Source organism: Hyaena hyaena, unplaced genomic scaffold, assembly GCF_003009895.1.
Source record: "Hyaena hyaena isolate Hyena2069 unplaced genomic scaffold, ASM300989v1 scaffold_0, whole genome shotgun sequence".
Lineage (NCBI taxonomy): Eukaryota > Metazoa > Chordata > Mammalia > Carnivora > Hyaenidae > Hyaena > Hyaena hyaena.
Window position 1 is genome coordinate 3,457,985 of NW_024080632.1, and position 13,832 is coordinate 3,471,816.

Sequence of the window (13,832 nt, forward strand, 5' to 3'; positions counted from 1 at the left end):
CTCCCCCCCCCCCCCCCCCCCCCCCCCCCCCCCCCCCCCCCCCCCCCCGCCCCGGTCTTCTAAAAACGCTTCCAGGATCGTTGTATGGTTTGGTATTGTAAGTTACATTGTGTCCTTGGTTATTTTTCATTTATGTGAGTCTTTTCTTCCCAAAGACGTTATAAATTCCTTGAGTTTATAGGTCTGTGTCATGTATTTTTCTGTCCCCTGTAGCAAGCACCAACTATGTTTTAAAATACTGATACACTCTAACTGGTTTGTCGAATTATTGAAACAATTAAGACTATTTTCCTCATTCATTTTCTTTCATGAGCATTGTTTATAAAGTACTGTGGGAACTATAGCGATGACAAAAAGACAGTCTGGTGAAGCACATAGACAACAGACACACACAGCTTAGTACGCCAGGTGCTTGGAAGAGATACAGACTCAGTACGACAGGAAGTTGCACGTTTTCATTGGTGAGCTTTGGAGAAGGTTTTGTGGGGCAGATGAATGCCTGAGTCTACCCTTGTGTAAGGTTTCAGCAGATGGAGATAACTAGACTTGGAAAGGGCATTCAAGGCTGAGTGAATGCCTGAAACAAAAATATAGAAGAGCTATACGCTGAGGGTTCTGTAGTGGTATTTGGGGAATCGACATGTAGATGGTTCATGTGCATGTAATTGAGAAAATGAACCTCAGGTGACATTTCTTACTCAGTTGTTCTGCAGTGAGTGGTCTCGAATGTAAGCATCAGAATCACCAGAAGGGCTAAAAATACAAATAGCTGGTCCCCCACCCAGAGTTTGTTTCAGGAAGTCTGGGGTGGGAGGGCCCTGATAAGTTTCCAGGTGATGCTGATGCTGCCACACATTTTGAGAACCGCTAATTTGGAGTATCATTCTGTCTGATAACGAATTTAGAGAAATGCTTGGTTTACATATATAAACACCCCCGTGTTAATGGATAATTGTGTTCTTTTTGCTTTTTGTACATACTTCTGGTCTTCCCACAAATTAAAAGTTCAGTTTTATCACTGAGCTGCCAGCACAGTGCTGTCCCAGTGGTAACACAGCAGTAAATACTGTACTTGCTAACTTGGCCTCCGCATCTGTGAATATACGAGCCAGAAGCACATGCTTCTGAAAGCCCTTAGGGAATAGGGTTTTTCAGCCTTTGCAACTCTAAATATAAACCACAAATGGACAGAGCAGCAGTTCTACACTTTTTTCCTTAGGACCGTTTTACATTCTTAAAAATTATTGAGGTATCAAGAGAGCTTTTCTTAATTTAGCTTTTATCTATTGATGTCTATACCATATTAGAAATTAAAGCTGGATATTACTTCATCAGAAATTAGAAATTCATTACATGTTTAAAAAATTTTAAATTTTTAATTTTCTTATTTATTTCTTGGGGGGGGGGGGAGAGAGAGAGAGAGACAGCATGAGCAGAGGAGGGTCAGAGAGAGAGGGAGACCCAGAGTCTGAAACAAGCTCCAGGCTCTGAGCTGTCAGCACAGAGCCCGATGTGGGGCTCGAACCCATGAACCGTGAGATCATGACCTGAGCTGAAGTTGGACCCTCAACCAACTGAGCCACCCAGGTACCCCCCAGCCAAAAATTTTTTTAATGTTTATTTATTCTTGGGAGATAGAGACAGTGTGAGCAGGGGAGGGACAGAGAGAGTGGGAGACACAGAATCCAAAGCAGGATCCAGGCTCCGAGCTGTCAGCACAGAGCCTGATGCGGGGCTCAAACCCATGAAGCATGAGATTGTGACCTGAGCCAAAGTCAGACGTTTAACTGACTGAGCCTCCCAGGTGCCCCAGAAATTCATTACATGTTACATAAATTTTTAACGAGTAACTTTCTCTAAAATAAAAACTTGAAAATGGCATTGTTTTTACATTTTTGCAAATCTCTCTTTAATAGAAGATGGCTTAATAGGAGACAGGTGCTTCCTCATTCCATCTGTAGTGAATTGTTCTGGTTGATGCACATGAAGGAAATTGGCCTCAACAGGTGAAGAGGAAAGGAAAAGAGCATTTTAAGGGCATTTTCAGATAATTATGGATTTTCTTCTACTAAAATTAGATAGGTTGTAGTTGATTAACAGTGGAATCTGAAACTGTATGAACGAGCTTTTATTGTTATATAAGAATCCATTGGTCTAATTTGTGCTTTGAATGAACATTTTACCCATGAGTGATTTTGTAACACGCGTTATCTGTTGAAAAATATTGATCACTGAGTTACACCACATTTCCATATACTGGCACATTTCATTATATAATATCAAAAAGTTATGTTTGTTAATACTATTGATTTCATCAGAAAATTCTTTAGTATTGGGAAGCTGTCAAGCTCACAGTGGAGGATATATTTTCCAAAATTCAAAGTTTCTCTTGAATGCCTAAAATTTATCTTTGTTAACAAATAGGTGTTTTCCTTGAAGGGACAGGGTCACACAGTTCATTTTCAAGAGAATGTCTGCCAGATTACCCACGCCTCAGTAGCCATAGTTTACCAGTCATTTATTCAAGTACAGTGGATTTTCCCCCAAAGAAGTGGCTAATTGAGCGTGTGCCTCCATTGCACACATTCTTCTATGTGACGCGGCGCAGCGAGGCATAGCCGAGGTGCTTCCTGTGTACTCGCCAGGTTGCTGTAGAGTATTAAAAGGGCATGTATTTAAGGGTTGGATTTCTTTTAAACTTTTAAAAATTTTAGTTTGTTTATTTGAGAGTGCACAAGAGTGTGCTACCTCTTCATTACGGTGGAGGATGGATAATTTCATACTGTCCATCCCTGGGCTGCTGGGTTCACCTCATTTAGCCCAATTCTTCACTCTTTCTTTCCTTCCCAAACTCTAGCTCTGCCTTCTATAATTCAGGTTGTAATGATCAGTCTTCTCTCTACCCCCCATCCTCTCCTGTGAACAGTCTCCTTCCTTCTGCCTTATTTGACACTTGCCTCTGAAGACCATCTTCCGCCTCCCCTGCAACCCCCAGAGAAACACCTCAGGGCCAGGACGGTGAGATTGGTGAATTGTTGACCTTGTTGTTTGATGCTCTAAACTACTTCTCAGGCCTTGAGAAACCCCAGCTCTTCTACCACCTGGTACCCCTCCTGCAGCTGACATCTCCTGACTTCAGTCTCTTTGATTCCTTTTAACTTCTTGATTCCCTTTATCTGTGGACTCCCCGGTCCTTTGTAAAATCGCTTCCACACTCAGGCCGCTGTATTCCATCTCTCCAAGTCAGAATCTTGAAGCTTCTCACTCCAACTCAAAGGGAAGGGAGCATCAGTATCCCCTGGGAGTGTTAGCAGAACCCAAGGCCCCATCCCAGACCTGCTGAGTGAGAATCTAGTTTAACAGGATGTCATTGGAGCACCTAGTACCCTCAGGATAACCATTCTCCATCCTGTTGAGCTCTCTCATCCCTCACCGCTTTTCACTATCAGACCCACTCTGTCTTCACTTTCTTTCACCCATCTCAGATTCCCTGTCCTGTTTTTTAAAAAAGATTTTATTTTTTAAAAATTAAAAAGAAATTTAACGTTTATTCATTTTTGATAGAGACAGAGTGCGAACAGGAGAGGGGCAGAGAGAGAGGGAGATACAGAATGTGAAGCAGGCTCCAGTCTCTGAGCTGTCAGCACAGAGACCAACACAGGGCTCGAACCCACAAACCGCAAGATCATGACCTGAGCCGAAGTCAGATGCTTAACCTACTGAGCCACCCAGGCTGCCCTTTAAACATTTTTTTTTTAATGTTTTATTTATTTTTGGGAGAGAGATAGTGCGAATGGGGCAGGGGCAGAGAGAGAGGGAGACACAGAATCTGAAGCAGGCTCCAGGCTCTGAGCTATCAGCACAGGGCCCGATGTGGGGCTTGAACCCATGACCTGTGGTATCATGATTTGAGTTGAAGTTGGAACTTAACTGACTGAGCCACCCAGGTGCTCCTAAAGATTGTATTTTTTAAAAAATAATCTCTACACCCAACATAGGGCTGAACTTACAACCCTGAGATCAAGAGTTGGATCTTCTCTCTACTGGCTGAACCAGCAGACATCCCTCCCTGTCCCTTTTTATCCCTCCTTGCTTTTCCCTTCCATTTTAATTTAACTGGCAAAATTTTGATTATGATTGAACTTAGCTCCCCACCTTCCTGGTACCTGTGCCTGAGCAGAAGCTTGTTAATAGAAGAAAAGGTAACGGGAGGCTGGTTTCACTTTAAGTTTATAACTGCAAGCCTCACGTTCACTCTGCTGCTTGGCATTCCTGCTACATTTCTCCAGTAAGCTCCCATTTTCCTTGCTCAAAGACAAATATTTTTTTGTGTTAAGCTTTCATTTTGAGCCTCCCAGAGTTGTCTCTCCTGCTTTCTGCATGGCCCCATGAGAAAATGGAAGAGTGCTTTTTTCATAGTAGTTTCTCAGGAGATATTTGTTGAATGAATGGGTTACTATCTTGGAGGAAGATTTCTTCAGAGGGCTGATCTATCAGGCAAAGCACGGGGTCTCAAAAGTGCCACCACTACTTGTTTGACCTTGAGAAAACCACTTAACTGCTCAGACCTTCATTCTCTGTCCATGAGTGGGTATATTAGTAACCGTTCGCCTTCCTTCCAGGTTATTTTGAGATGCAGATAACTCAATTTTATCTTTGTGCTTTGGGCATTTTTGCTGCTGTACATGTGTCCATCATTTTAGTAAGACGAGTCCTAATGTTTTTAATTGTGGTGTGTGGTCCCTCCTAAGGGATTTTTTGAAGTTGGATGTTAGGTTCAATGGAAAGAAGTTGGACTCTGGAATCAGGTCTACTTACTCTTCATATCTCTGCTGCTCAGCCAATTGACCTCAGGTGGCCGGTCATGAACGAGTGAGGAAATATATCTATTAATCTGAGGTGTTGATTCATTTGTTAAGAAAGGATAATAATAGTAGTTGATCCATAGAAGTGTAAGCCTCAAGTGGGATAATAATATGCATAAAAACGATTTCTAGATTATAATACTGTGTGTACTATGGTTCATACATGTTGGGAGGGTAGAGGAGAAGGGTGGTTTGTCTTATTTTAGGTCCAAAACAATTGAGGTTCTGTAAGCATGAACATCTGAAATTCAACTATGCCCAGCATATTAGAGAGGCAAGAATGTCTTTTTTTTTCCTTTTGCATGTATTTTGGAAGAGATTAGTTTAAAAATTTTTTAATGTTTTATTTATGTATTTTTATTAAATTTTTTAAAATATTTAATATCCATGAACAGGGGAGGGGCAGAGAGGGAGACACAGAATCCAAAGCAGGCTCTAGGCTGAGGTGTCAGCACAGAGCCTGATGGCGGGCTCGAGCTCAACTGTGAGATCATGACCTGAGCTGAAATCCGATGCTCAACCGACTGAGCCACCCAGGCGCCCTTGAAGAGATTAGTTTTAAGGTGACATTCACTGACCTTGAAACATCATATGGAGATGTTGCTTCTTGGTCATTACCATTTGTGGGTACCATGACCAAGACGTTGATCTTTTGTTTCTCAGTAAATCGATTTTTTGAAGCAAGCCTGACATACCATTCATTAATAATACATGAAGAAGAAACTTGTTTGAATTGGAAGATTTAAAAACCCAGTAATGGTAGTGTTGTTACTAATTCTTTTATTGAGACAGACTAGACTTTTCTCCTTTGTTATATCTTGGTCACAGTTCCCCGCTTCAGAATTCAAATGACTTGGATGAACCGAGAGGCAGAGGCATTCACATTAGGCCACAAAGCCCTAGACTTTTCTTAGGTTCCTAATAACCACATGCTTTGTTCTTTTGACTGAAGCTTGTAGATGGTCAGATTTTGTGAGCTCAGAGTGTTGAGCTGCAAAGTTCGAAATAGGCCGAGGCTTCCTAGTTGCTGATTATGGTGATTTTCACAATTTCTCTTTAGGGAGGAATGCTTGACCAGAGCCCAAGAACTCACTGTTCTGCCTGACTGAAGTATTTTAAAGAGCACGTCATGCTCTCTTCTTACCATTGTAATAACTTCCCTGGGACTATTGTACCCTCTCTGCCTGTTCTTTTCTTACCTACCTGATAGGTAATGTTGGACCAGGCTGAAGAGTAGGCTTGATGTAACAAGGCCCATGGCAGTTTCTGACCTTAGCCTATCCCCACCCTTTTCAAATTCTCTGGATATGTCAGTAGTCTTTTTTGCTGAGTTTAGAGGGGACTTAGCCATTCCCTTCCATCTAATGCAATAGCAAGAGCCAGTAAGTAGGCTTGAAACTTATAGGTTGTGTATGGTGAGGGTGTGACAGTGAAGCAGATGCTTCAAACCTGACTCTGAATCAACCCTCTGCCCTGGCACACGGACTCCCACAGCCACTGCCACCATCACAGCAGGGATAATGATGGTGGTTATAGAAAGGAGTCCTGGAATTTTGTATTAATCGTCAGGATTGACAATCACTGTCTTCCAGTAAACAGTTCTTTCTCTCTTAATCAGAATTTTCTCAAAGCCATACAGTTTACCTTTCACATTATTAAAAACACCCTGTACCACTTTGGACCCTTTCCAGAACCATGGGGAATCTGCAAATGGAGCCTAATGAGGCCACTGTCTTGGTTTGATTTCTGTCCAGTCTGATTATCTTTGAACAGAAAAGCTGACATGGCTGTATTCCTCTCCTAGGGCCGCCGAAACAAATTACCACAAATTGTTTTGTTGGCTTAAAACAACAGAAAGGTGTTCTCTCACAGTTCTGGAGGCCAGAAATCAGAAATGTGCCAGCAGGTTGGGTCCTTCTGGAGGCTCTGAGGGAGCATTTCTCTCAATGCCTGTCCCTGAGCTTTTGGTGGCTGTCAGCTATCTTTGGCTTTGGACACATCACTGCAGTCCCTGCCTCCATCTTCTCGTGGCCTTCTTGGTGTGTTCTCTTGCCCTAGTACAGACCTTTGTCATTAGGTTTAGGGCCCACCGAGGTAATTCCAGGATAATCCCATCTCAAGATCCTTAACTAAATTACATCTGCAAAGACTCTTCTTCAAAATAAGGTCCCATTCACAGGTTCTAGATGAATATATCTGGGTGGGGGGAGGGGTGGGCACTGTTCAGTCCACTCTAGGGGCTATAGCAGGCTCCTCTGACATCCCTGCCAGATTTGTTGCTGCTGCTTGTTACTGCTTGAAAGAGAGAATGGCAGAGGCGCCTGGGTGGCTTAGTCAGTTAAGCGTCCGACTTCTGCTCAGGTCATGAGCAGGGTTCATGAGTTCCAGCCTCACATCAGGCTCCGAGCTGTCAGCACAGATTCTGTGTCTGCTTTGGATTTTGTGTCTCCCTCTCTCTCTGCCCCTCCCCCACTCACTCTGTCTGTCTCTCAAAAATAAACATTAAAAAAGTTAAAAAAAAAAAAAAAAAGGCAGAGTGACATCAGTTCTTCCTCATCCCAGCTCTACTAATAGAGAATAGTGCAGAACACAATCATTTGACAAGAGTAACAATTGTCTCTTTGATTGAATTATTCTGTGTTTAGGTGTTATGTGTAGAAATCTTTTCCCATATTCCTAAATTCCTACGTCTTTCTCCTCTCTTAAAGAGAATAAATAAGACAAGATCCTATTTTGCCTGGGCCCAAAGTTGTAGAATCATACCTAGTCTTTTTTTTTTTTTTTTTAATTTATTTCTAGGAGAGAGAGAGACAGCGTGAGCAGGGGAGGGTCAGAGAGAGAGGGAGTCACAGACTGAAACAGGCTCCAGGCTCTGAGCTGGCAGTCAGCACAGAGCCTGACGCGGGGCTCGAACCCACGAACCGCGAGATCATGACCTAAGCGAAAGTTGGACGCTTAACCGACTAAGCCACCCAGGCGCCCCGATTCATAACTAGTCTTGAGTAAATCAATAGTGTGTTACGTTTTGTAGACAGGACAAAAACAATTGTACTTCACTTCCAGATACAGCTTTTTCTTACAGAGTTGGAAACTCTCTCTAGTTTGACATGTATGTGGTTTTGTATTGAGCATTGCATAATTCTGTGAACTTAAAAAGGTACGAAGTTAATACCGCCTTGTGGTCATAAACCCCTTCTTTTCCTTCTTTTTCACATTTTCTGAATCCATTATGTGGATGTGTGGATTATAGGTACTGTACTGAGCTGGTAATATTAAGTAATGAAAAATGAATGTGTTGCTAGGCTCAACTACTTGTTTGTAGGGTAGTAAACTGCTTCTAAATCCATTTCTGCAGCATCTTCATGTTTTTATCTAGAGTTTTCTAGGTTCCTAGGTTTCGTGTGGAGATAGTTTATCATCACATATAAAGAAAAGTTGAGCTATGGAAACCAACTTGACAATAAACAAAAACAAAAATAAAATAAAAGTTTTATATATAAAAAAAGTTTAGCTTGCAAAACCGCTTTAATGATAGGTGTTATTTCTACTTTGTTCCTCCTGTAGATTCTAAATTCTGTTTATATTTTTCTCTTTGCAGATTTAACCCAGAGACTGACTTCACCATCGAAACACCCATAGTTATATCAATGATTGAGGCAAGATAGTGGCAGCAGGCAAAGGAAAAACAGCTCTGACATCCTAAAGACCATGAGTATGCTAAAACCAAGTGGGCTTAAGGCCCCTACCAAAATCCTTAAGCCTGGAAGCACATCCTTGAAGACACCTGCTGCTGGTAAGGCTTTCTGTTTTCCCTTAGTAGAAATCCATTCAAATCCTATTTGAAAACTTTAAAAAGACAGCCTTAAAAAACTTCATATTCTTGAAAATATTTGAAAAAGTGTTTTTTTAAATATTTCACACTTTTATTTTTTTTTAATTTTTTTTTAATGTTTTTTATTTATTTCTAGGAGAGAGAGAGACAGCGTGAGCAGGGGAGGGTCAGAGAGAGAGGGAAATACAGACTCTGAAACAGGCTCCAGGCTCTGAGCTGGCAGTCAGCACAGAGCCCGACGCGGGGCTCGAACCCACGAACCGTGAGATCATGACCTGAGCCGAAGTCGGACGCTTAACCGACTAAGCCACCCGGGCGCCCCATTTGAAAAAGTTTTAATTAAAAGACATGGAATTTTATACCTAAAAATCTTTAAAAAATTTTTTTTTAAATGTTTGTTTTTGAGAGAGAAAGAGCTTGAGCCAGGAAGGAGCAGAGAGAGAGGGAGACACAGATTCTGAACCAGGCTTCAGACTCTGAGCTGTCAGCTCAGAGCCCGACTCGGGGCTCAAACTCACAAACCTTGAGGTCATGACCTGAGCCAAAGTCGGATGCTTAACTGACTGAGCCATCCAGGCGCCCCTATATCTAAATATCTTAATGAAGAGTTTACTCTTCTTGTAGGTTGTCTTTTTTTTTTTTTTTTTTTTTAAAGTTTATTTAGGGTCGTCTGGGTGGCTCAGTTGGTTAAGTGTCTGATGAGACTCTTGGTTTTGGCTCAGGTCATGATTTCGCGGTTCGTGAGTTTGAACCCCACATCTGTGCTGCCAGCACAGAGCCTGCTTGGGATCCTCTCTCTCTGCCTCTCCCCTGTTTGCTCTCTTTATTTTTCAAAATGAATAAATAAATTAAAAAGAAAATAAACTTTATTTAGTGCAAGGTGATAAAAAGTCAAGTGACTTTAGTATTTAATCCTTACAGTGTTAAGATATAGTACTTTGTTTTTCTCCCTATGTCATCTTGAACTCATGGGCCTTTCTCCTTGGGGTTTAGGGATGTTTAGAGAAACCAAAGACGAGTCTGGTTTAAAAGATTTGATGAGACTAATTGATCTGAAGTTTGCCATTGGTTTTAAGGGAACAGATAGTACAGTCTAGTACAATCTAGCTCATGTAGGAAACCATCCCATTTCATAGATGAACCCATGCTCTTGATTATCTTCATTCTCTTCCTCATCTGCTCTCCATCTCCTCCTCTACCATTTCAATTTACATCCCATAATGGCCACATCCCATAATGGCCATCAAAGGTCTTTAATTTAAAGAGAGAGACAGGAGAGGGCATCTGATGCTTGCTTTTATGGTCTTATAATGTGGTTTATACACTATTAGATAGGTTATCAGCCATACCAGACAGTCAGAAGTCCACCATAAAATATTAGGTCCAACCTTGTTTCTTTTAAGTTTTTCCATAAAACCTCATTGATCTGTCATGAGGGCAGGGATCTTTGTGGGGTTTTTTTCACTCCCCAAATCCACCCACATACTTAGAACACTGCCTGGCTCATAACAGAAGCTCATTAAATATTTGTTGACTGAATGAGGGTCCCAAATTATTTACATTTTGTGTATTGAGGATAAACCTGGGTTTTTATCAGAGACACCATGAAACATCTTAGATGAGAGGCAAGCTTTACTTTGACATCTCCTATTCTCCTTTCTCCCAAAATCCTTCCTCTCTTTAGGACTCCTTCCTAGAGCCCTTCCATGGTTATACTCACCCCTGTTTTAGAATTGTCTTTTTCACTTTTAGCATTTTTTATGCACACTCCTTAGCATATAAAGGCCTTGGGTGCAGGGGATCAGGAGAAATTCAGCTTTGTGTCCTCAACAGTACTTGGCACACACTAGATTTTTAAGAGTCAAGCAGCCTGTAAACACTAAAATTTAATATGCTTAAAAGGAAATAATTGCCAGTTGGAGCACTTTTATCAAGACTGTTTTTCAGAAACTCATGCTTGCAGCACCCTGTGAGGAAGAATCGTTCATGTACAAAGCTGGAATAGATTCTAAAAACCTGACTGAGCTGGCTTGTCTTTGGTGATGATTATCTCTTTGATCTGAGAGCATCTACTGTCTTCTAAAAACAATAACAACACAAGCCTTTCGTAAATCAAAACTCCACATTCCCTCTTCAGTGTAGGATAAAGGAATGTTCACCCTCCTTAGGCCATCCAGATAGCTCTGTTCCTTCATCTGTGCTTGGTTTAGTCTGTTGATCAGGCCTCAGGCCAGATGTTATTTCCTCCAGGAGGCCTTCTGTAACTGCTCTGCCCAAAGGCACCATCTCCTCCACAGCACTTTCATAACCTGAAATCACCTGGTGTTTCTCTTGACTGTCTGTGTCCCCATGTCTAGACTCTGTGCTCTGTAATGGCATGGGCTATGCTGTCCCCAGGTGAAGAACAATGCCTGGTATTAGGTGCTGGAGTGGTAGAAACTCAGAGAGGGATCATGAATAAATACGTTATTTCATTTAATCTTTATTTTTATTTTATTAGTTTTTTTTTTTTTTAAGTTTATTTATTTTGGAAGGAAGGGAATGGCAGAGAAAGAGAGAATCCCAAGTAGGCTCCACAGTTACTGCAGAGCCCAATGTGGGGCTTGAACTTGTGAACTACAAGACCATGACCTGAGCCAAAGGTGGACTCTAACTGATTGAGCCACCTAGGTACCCCTTATTCTATTACTTTCTTAAAGCTTATTTATTTTGAGAGAGAGCCAGTGTGTGCATGCAAGCGGGAGAAGGAGGGAGGGAAGGAGAGAGAGACAGAGACCTAGAATCCTAAGCAGTTTCTGCACTGTCACGGAACCTGAGACAGGGTTGGGTCCCACAAACCGTGAGATCATGACCTGAGCCAAAATCAAGAGTTGGATGCTTAACCAGCTGAGCCACCCAGGCGCGCCTAAAACTCTTTAGACACTACTTTCTCCTTACAGATGAAGACATTGAACCCAGAGATCATGTAACATCCTAAGATTGCAATATGCCTAGTAAATGGTAATGTGCTTAAGGAGCCACCTGGGTGGCTCATTCAGTTAAGGATCCAACTCTTGGTTTCTGCTCAGATCATGATCTCATAGTTTCATGAGTTCAAGCCCCATGTCAGACTCTGTGCTGACAGTGTGGAGCTTTCTTGGGACTCTGTCTTCCTCTCTCTCTCTGCCCCCTCTCTGCTGGCGCTGTCTCTGTCTCTGTCTCTCTCAAAATAAAATAAACTTAAAAAAATGGTAGAGTGGTTAAGAATGTGGACTTGGCCAGTTCATACCAAATATTTAATGAATGCTTGCTGGATGAATGCTTGAATTTCCAGTGTACATATCACATTTCTGGCAAAATTTAACTTAATGTTTTTACCAGAGGGTAGAGATTACAAAGTCATCTTGCCTTAGCGGGGCATTTGGCCAGGTGCTGCCTTTTTCCCCTTGTGATTTCCACATCGCTACCAGCAAAGGAGTAGAGTTTATCTGGTGGTCTTGGAGTGTGATGGCAGGGCTGCAGCACTGTGTCCCCTCCTTCTTCAAGCCTGATTGGGAATCTCTGGTTCCAAGGTCCTGGACTTGTCAGCCTTTCCTGACTGCTCCCACGTGGGAGTAGCGCCTGTCTCCAGGGATCCTAATGGGTGTTGGCTCATGATGTGCAGGGCAGGGAGGTGGAGGAAAAGATGAAATCAAACCTGTCTTATGATCTATGGGAAAGGGACATTTTCCCCCCTTGCTTGGACTTTTTCCAGTCATAATTACTGATAAGGATTGATCACAACAGCTCACTGAGTTTCGACAGCATTGAAAATGGTAGTGATGGGTCAAGTACTTTTTCTTTCGCTTGTTTAGTTGATTTAAGTAATCTCTACACCCAACGTGGGGCTTGAACTCACAACCCCGAGATCAAGTGTCGCACACTCCACTCACTCAGCCAGCCAGGTGCTTCAGTGAGTCAAGTACTTTTTGCCTCCTTGTTAACAACAACAACAAAGACCACACATCTTAGAGAAGCTTTAGACTTTCTCTAGTTTATTTTCTTTTAAGGTAGGAAGGAGTTGTCTGCTCGAATATGAAAGTGAGTCTTCTCTGACCCTTTCTTCTGTTTGTAGTTGTAGCTCCAGTGGAAAGAACAACATCCAGTGAAAAAGCATCAAGCGCACCATCTTCTGAGGCACAAGAGGAATTTGTGGATGACTTTCGAGTTGGGGAGAGAGTTTGGGTGAATGGGAATAAGCCTGGATTCATCCAATTTCTGGGAGAAACCCAGTTTGCACCAGGCCAGTGGGCCGGGATTGTTTTGGATGAACCCATAGGCAAGAATGACGGGTCGGTGGCAGGAGTTCGGTACTTCCAGTGTGAGCCTCTGAAGGGCATATTCACTCGCCCGTCGAAGTTGACAAGGAAGGTGCAGGGAGAAGATGAAGCTAACGGCCTGCAGACAACTCCTGCTTCCAGAGCAACTTCGCCTCTGTCCACCTCAACAGCTGGCATGGTGGCCTCGTCCCCAGCAGCCCCTTCAAATATCCCCCATAAATCGTCCCAGCCAACAGCAAAGGAACCTTCAGCTACGTCTCAGATCAGCAACCTTACAAAAACTGCCAGTGAATCTATCTCTAACCTCTCAGAGGCTGGTTCAATCAAGAAAGGAGAAAGAGAGCTCAAAATTGGAGACAGAGTATTGGTGAGTCCAAGACCTTTCTGAGGTCATTTTGTTGAACTGAGACTACTTACTGATGAATGGTTGAAATGCACACAGACAGGCTTAGGGTCTATTCTAGAGGGAGGACCACTCATTTATAGAGAAATTCGTCAACTTTTCTAATTGTTAGGTTTGTGTGTGAAAATGCAGCAAATTAGTAACTGGCTATATAGTATGAGCATAAGTTTGCAATGGTTAGTTTGAGTTTTATCTACCAGTTTAACCAAAAGAATATGGAATTTATAATTTGTAATTATTACTTGACAAAACAAGCTCAGAAGTGGACTTGAATGAGTTTATAAAAGTTTTTTTCGGGGGGCTCCTGGATGGCTCAGTCGGTAGGGCGTCCGACTTCGGCTCAGGTCATGATCTCACAGTTTGTGGGTTCGAGCCCCACGTAGGGCTCTGTGCTGACAGCTAGCTCAGAGCCTGGAGCCTGCTTCAGATTCTGT

At 42.4% G+C, this 13,832-nt stretch overlaps 1 protein-coding gene across 8 annotated transcripts in view; it reads left to right on the forward strand.

The window, feature by feature from the left end:
• Positions 1-13,832, forward strand: part of CLIP1 (CAP-Gly domain containing linker protein 1) — a 131,155-nt gene that overhangs the window by 30,241 nt on the left and 87,082 nt on the right. For all 8 annotated transcript variants that reach the window (XM_039238020.1, XM_039238087.1, XM_039238159.1 and 5 more), the window contains exons 2-3: positions 8,464-8,658; positions 12,791-13,362. In XM_039238020.1, coding sequence (XP_039093951.1) covers positions 8,574-8,658; positions 12,791-13,362 — 657 coding nt within the window. In that variant the 5' untranslated portion in view covers positions 8,464-8,573. The remainder of the gene's footprint in view (positions 1-8,463; positions 8,659-12,790; positions 13,363-13,832) is intronic.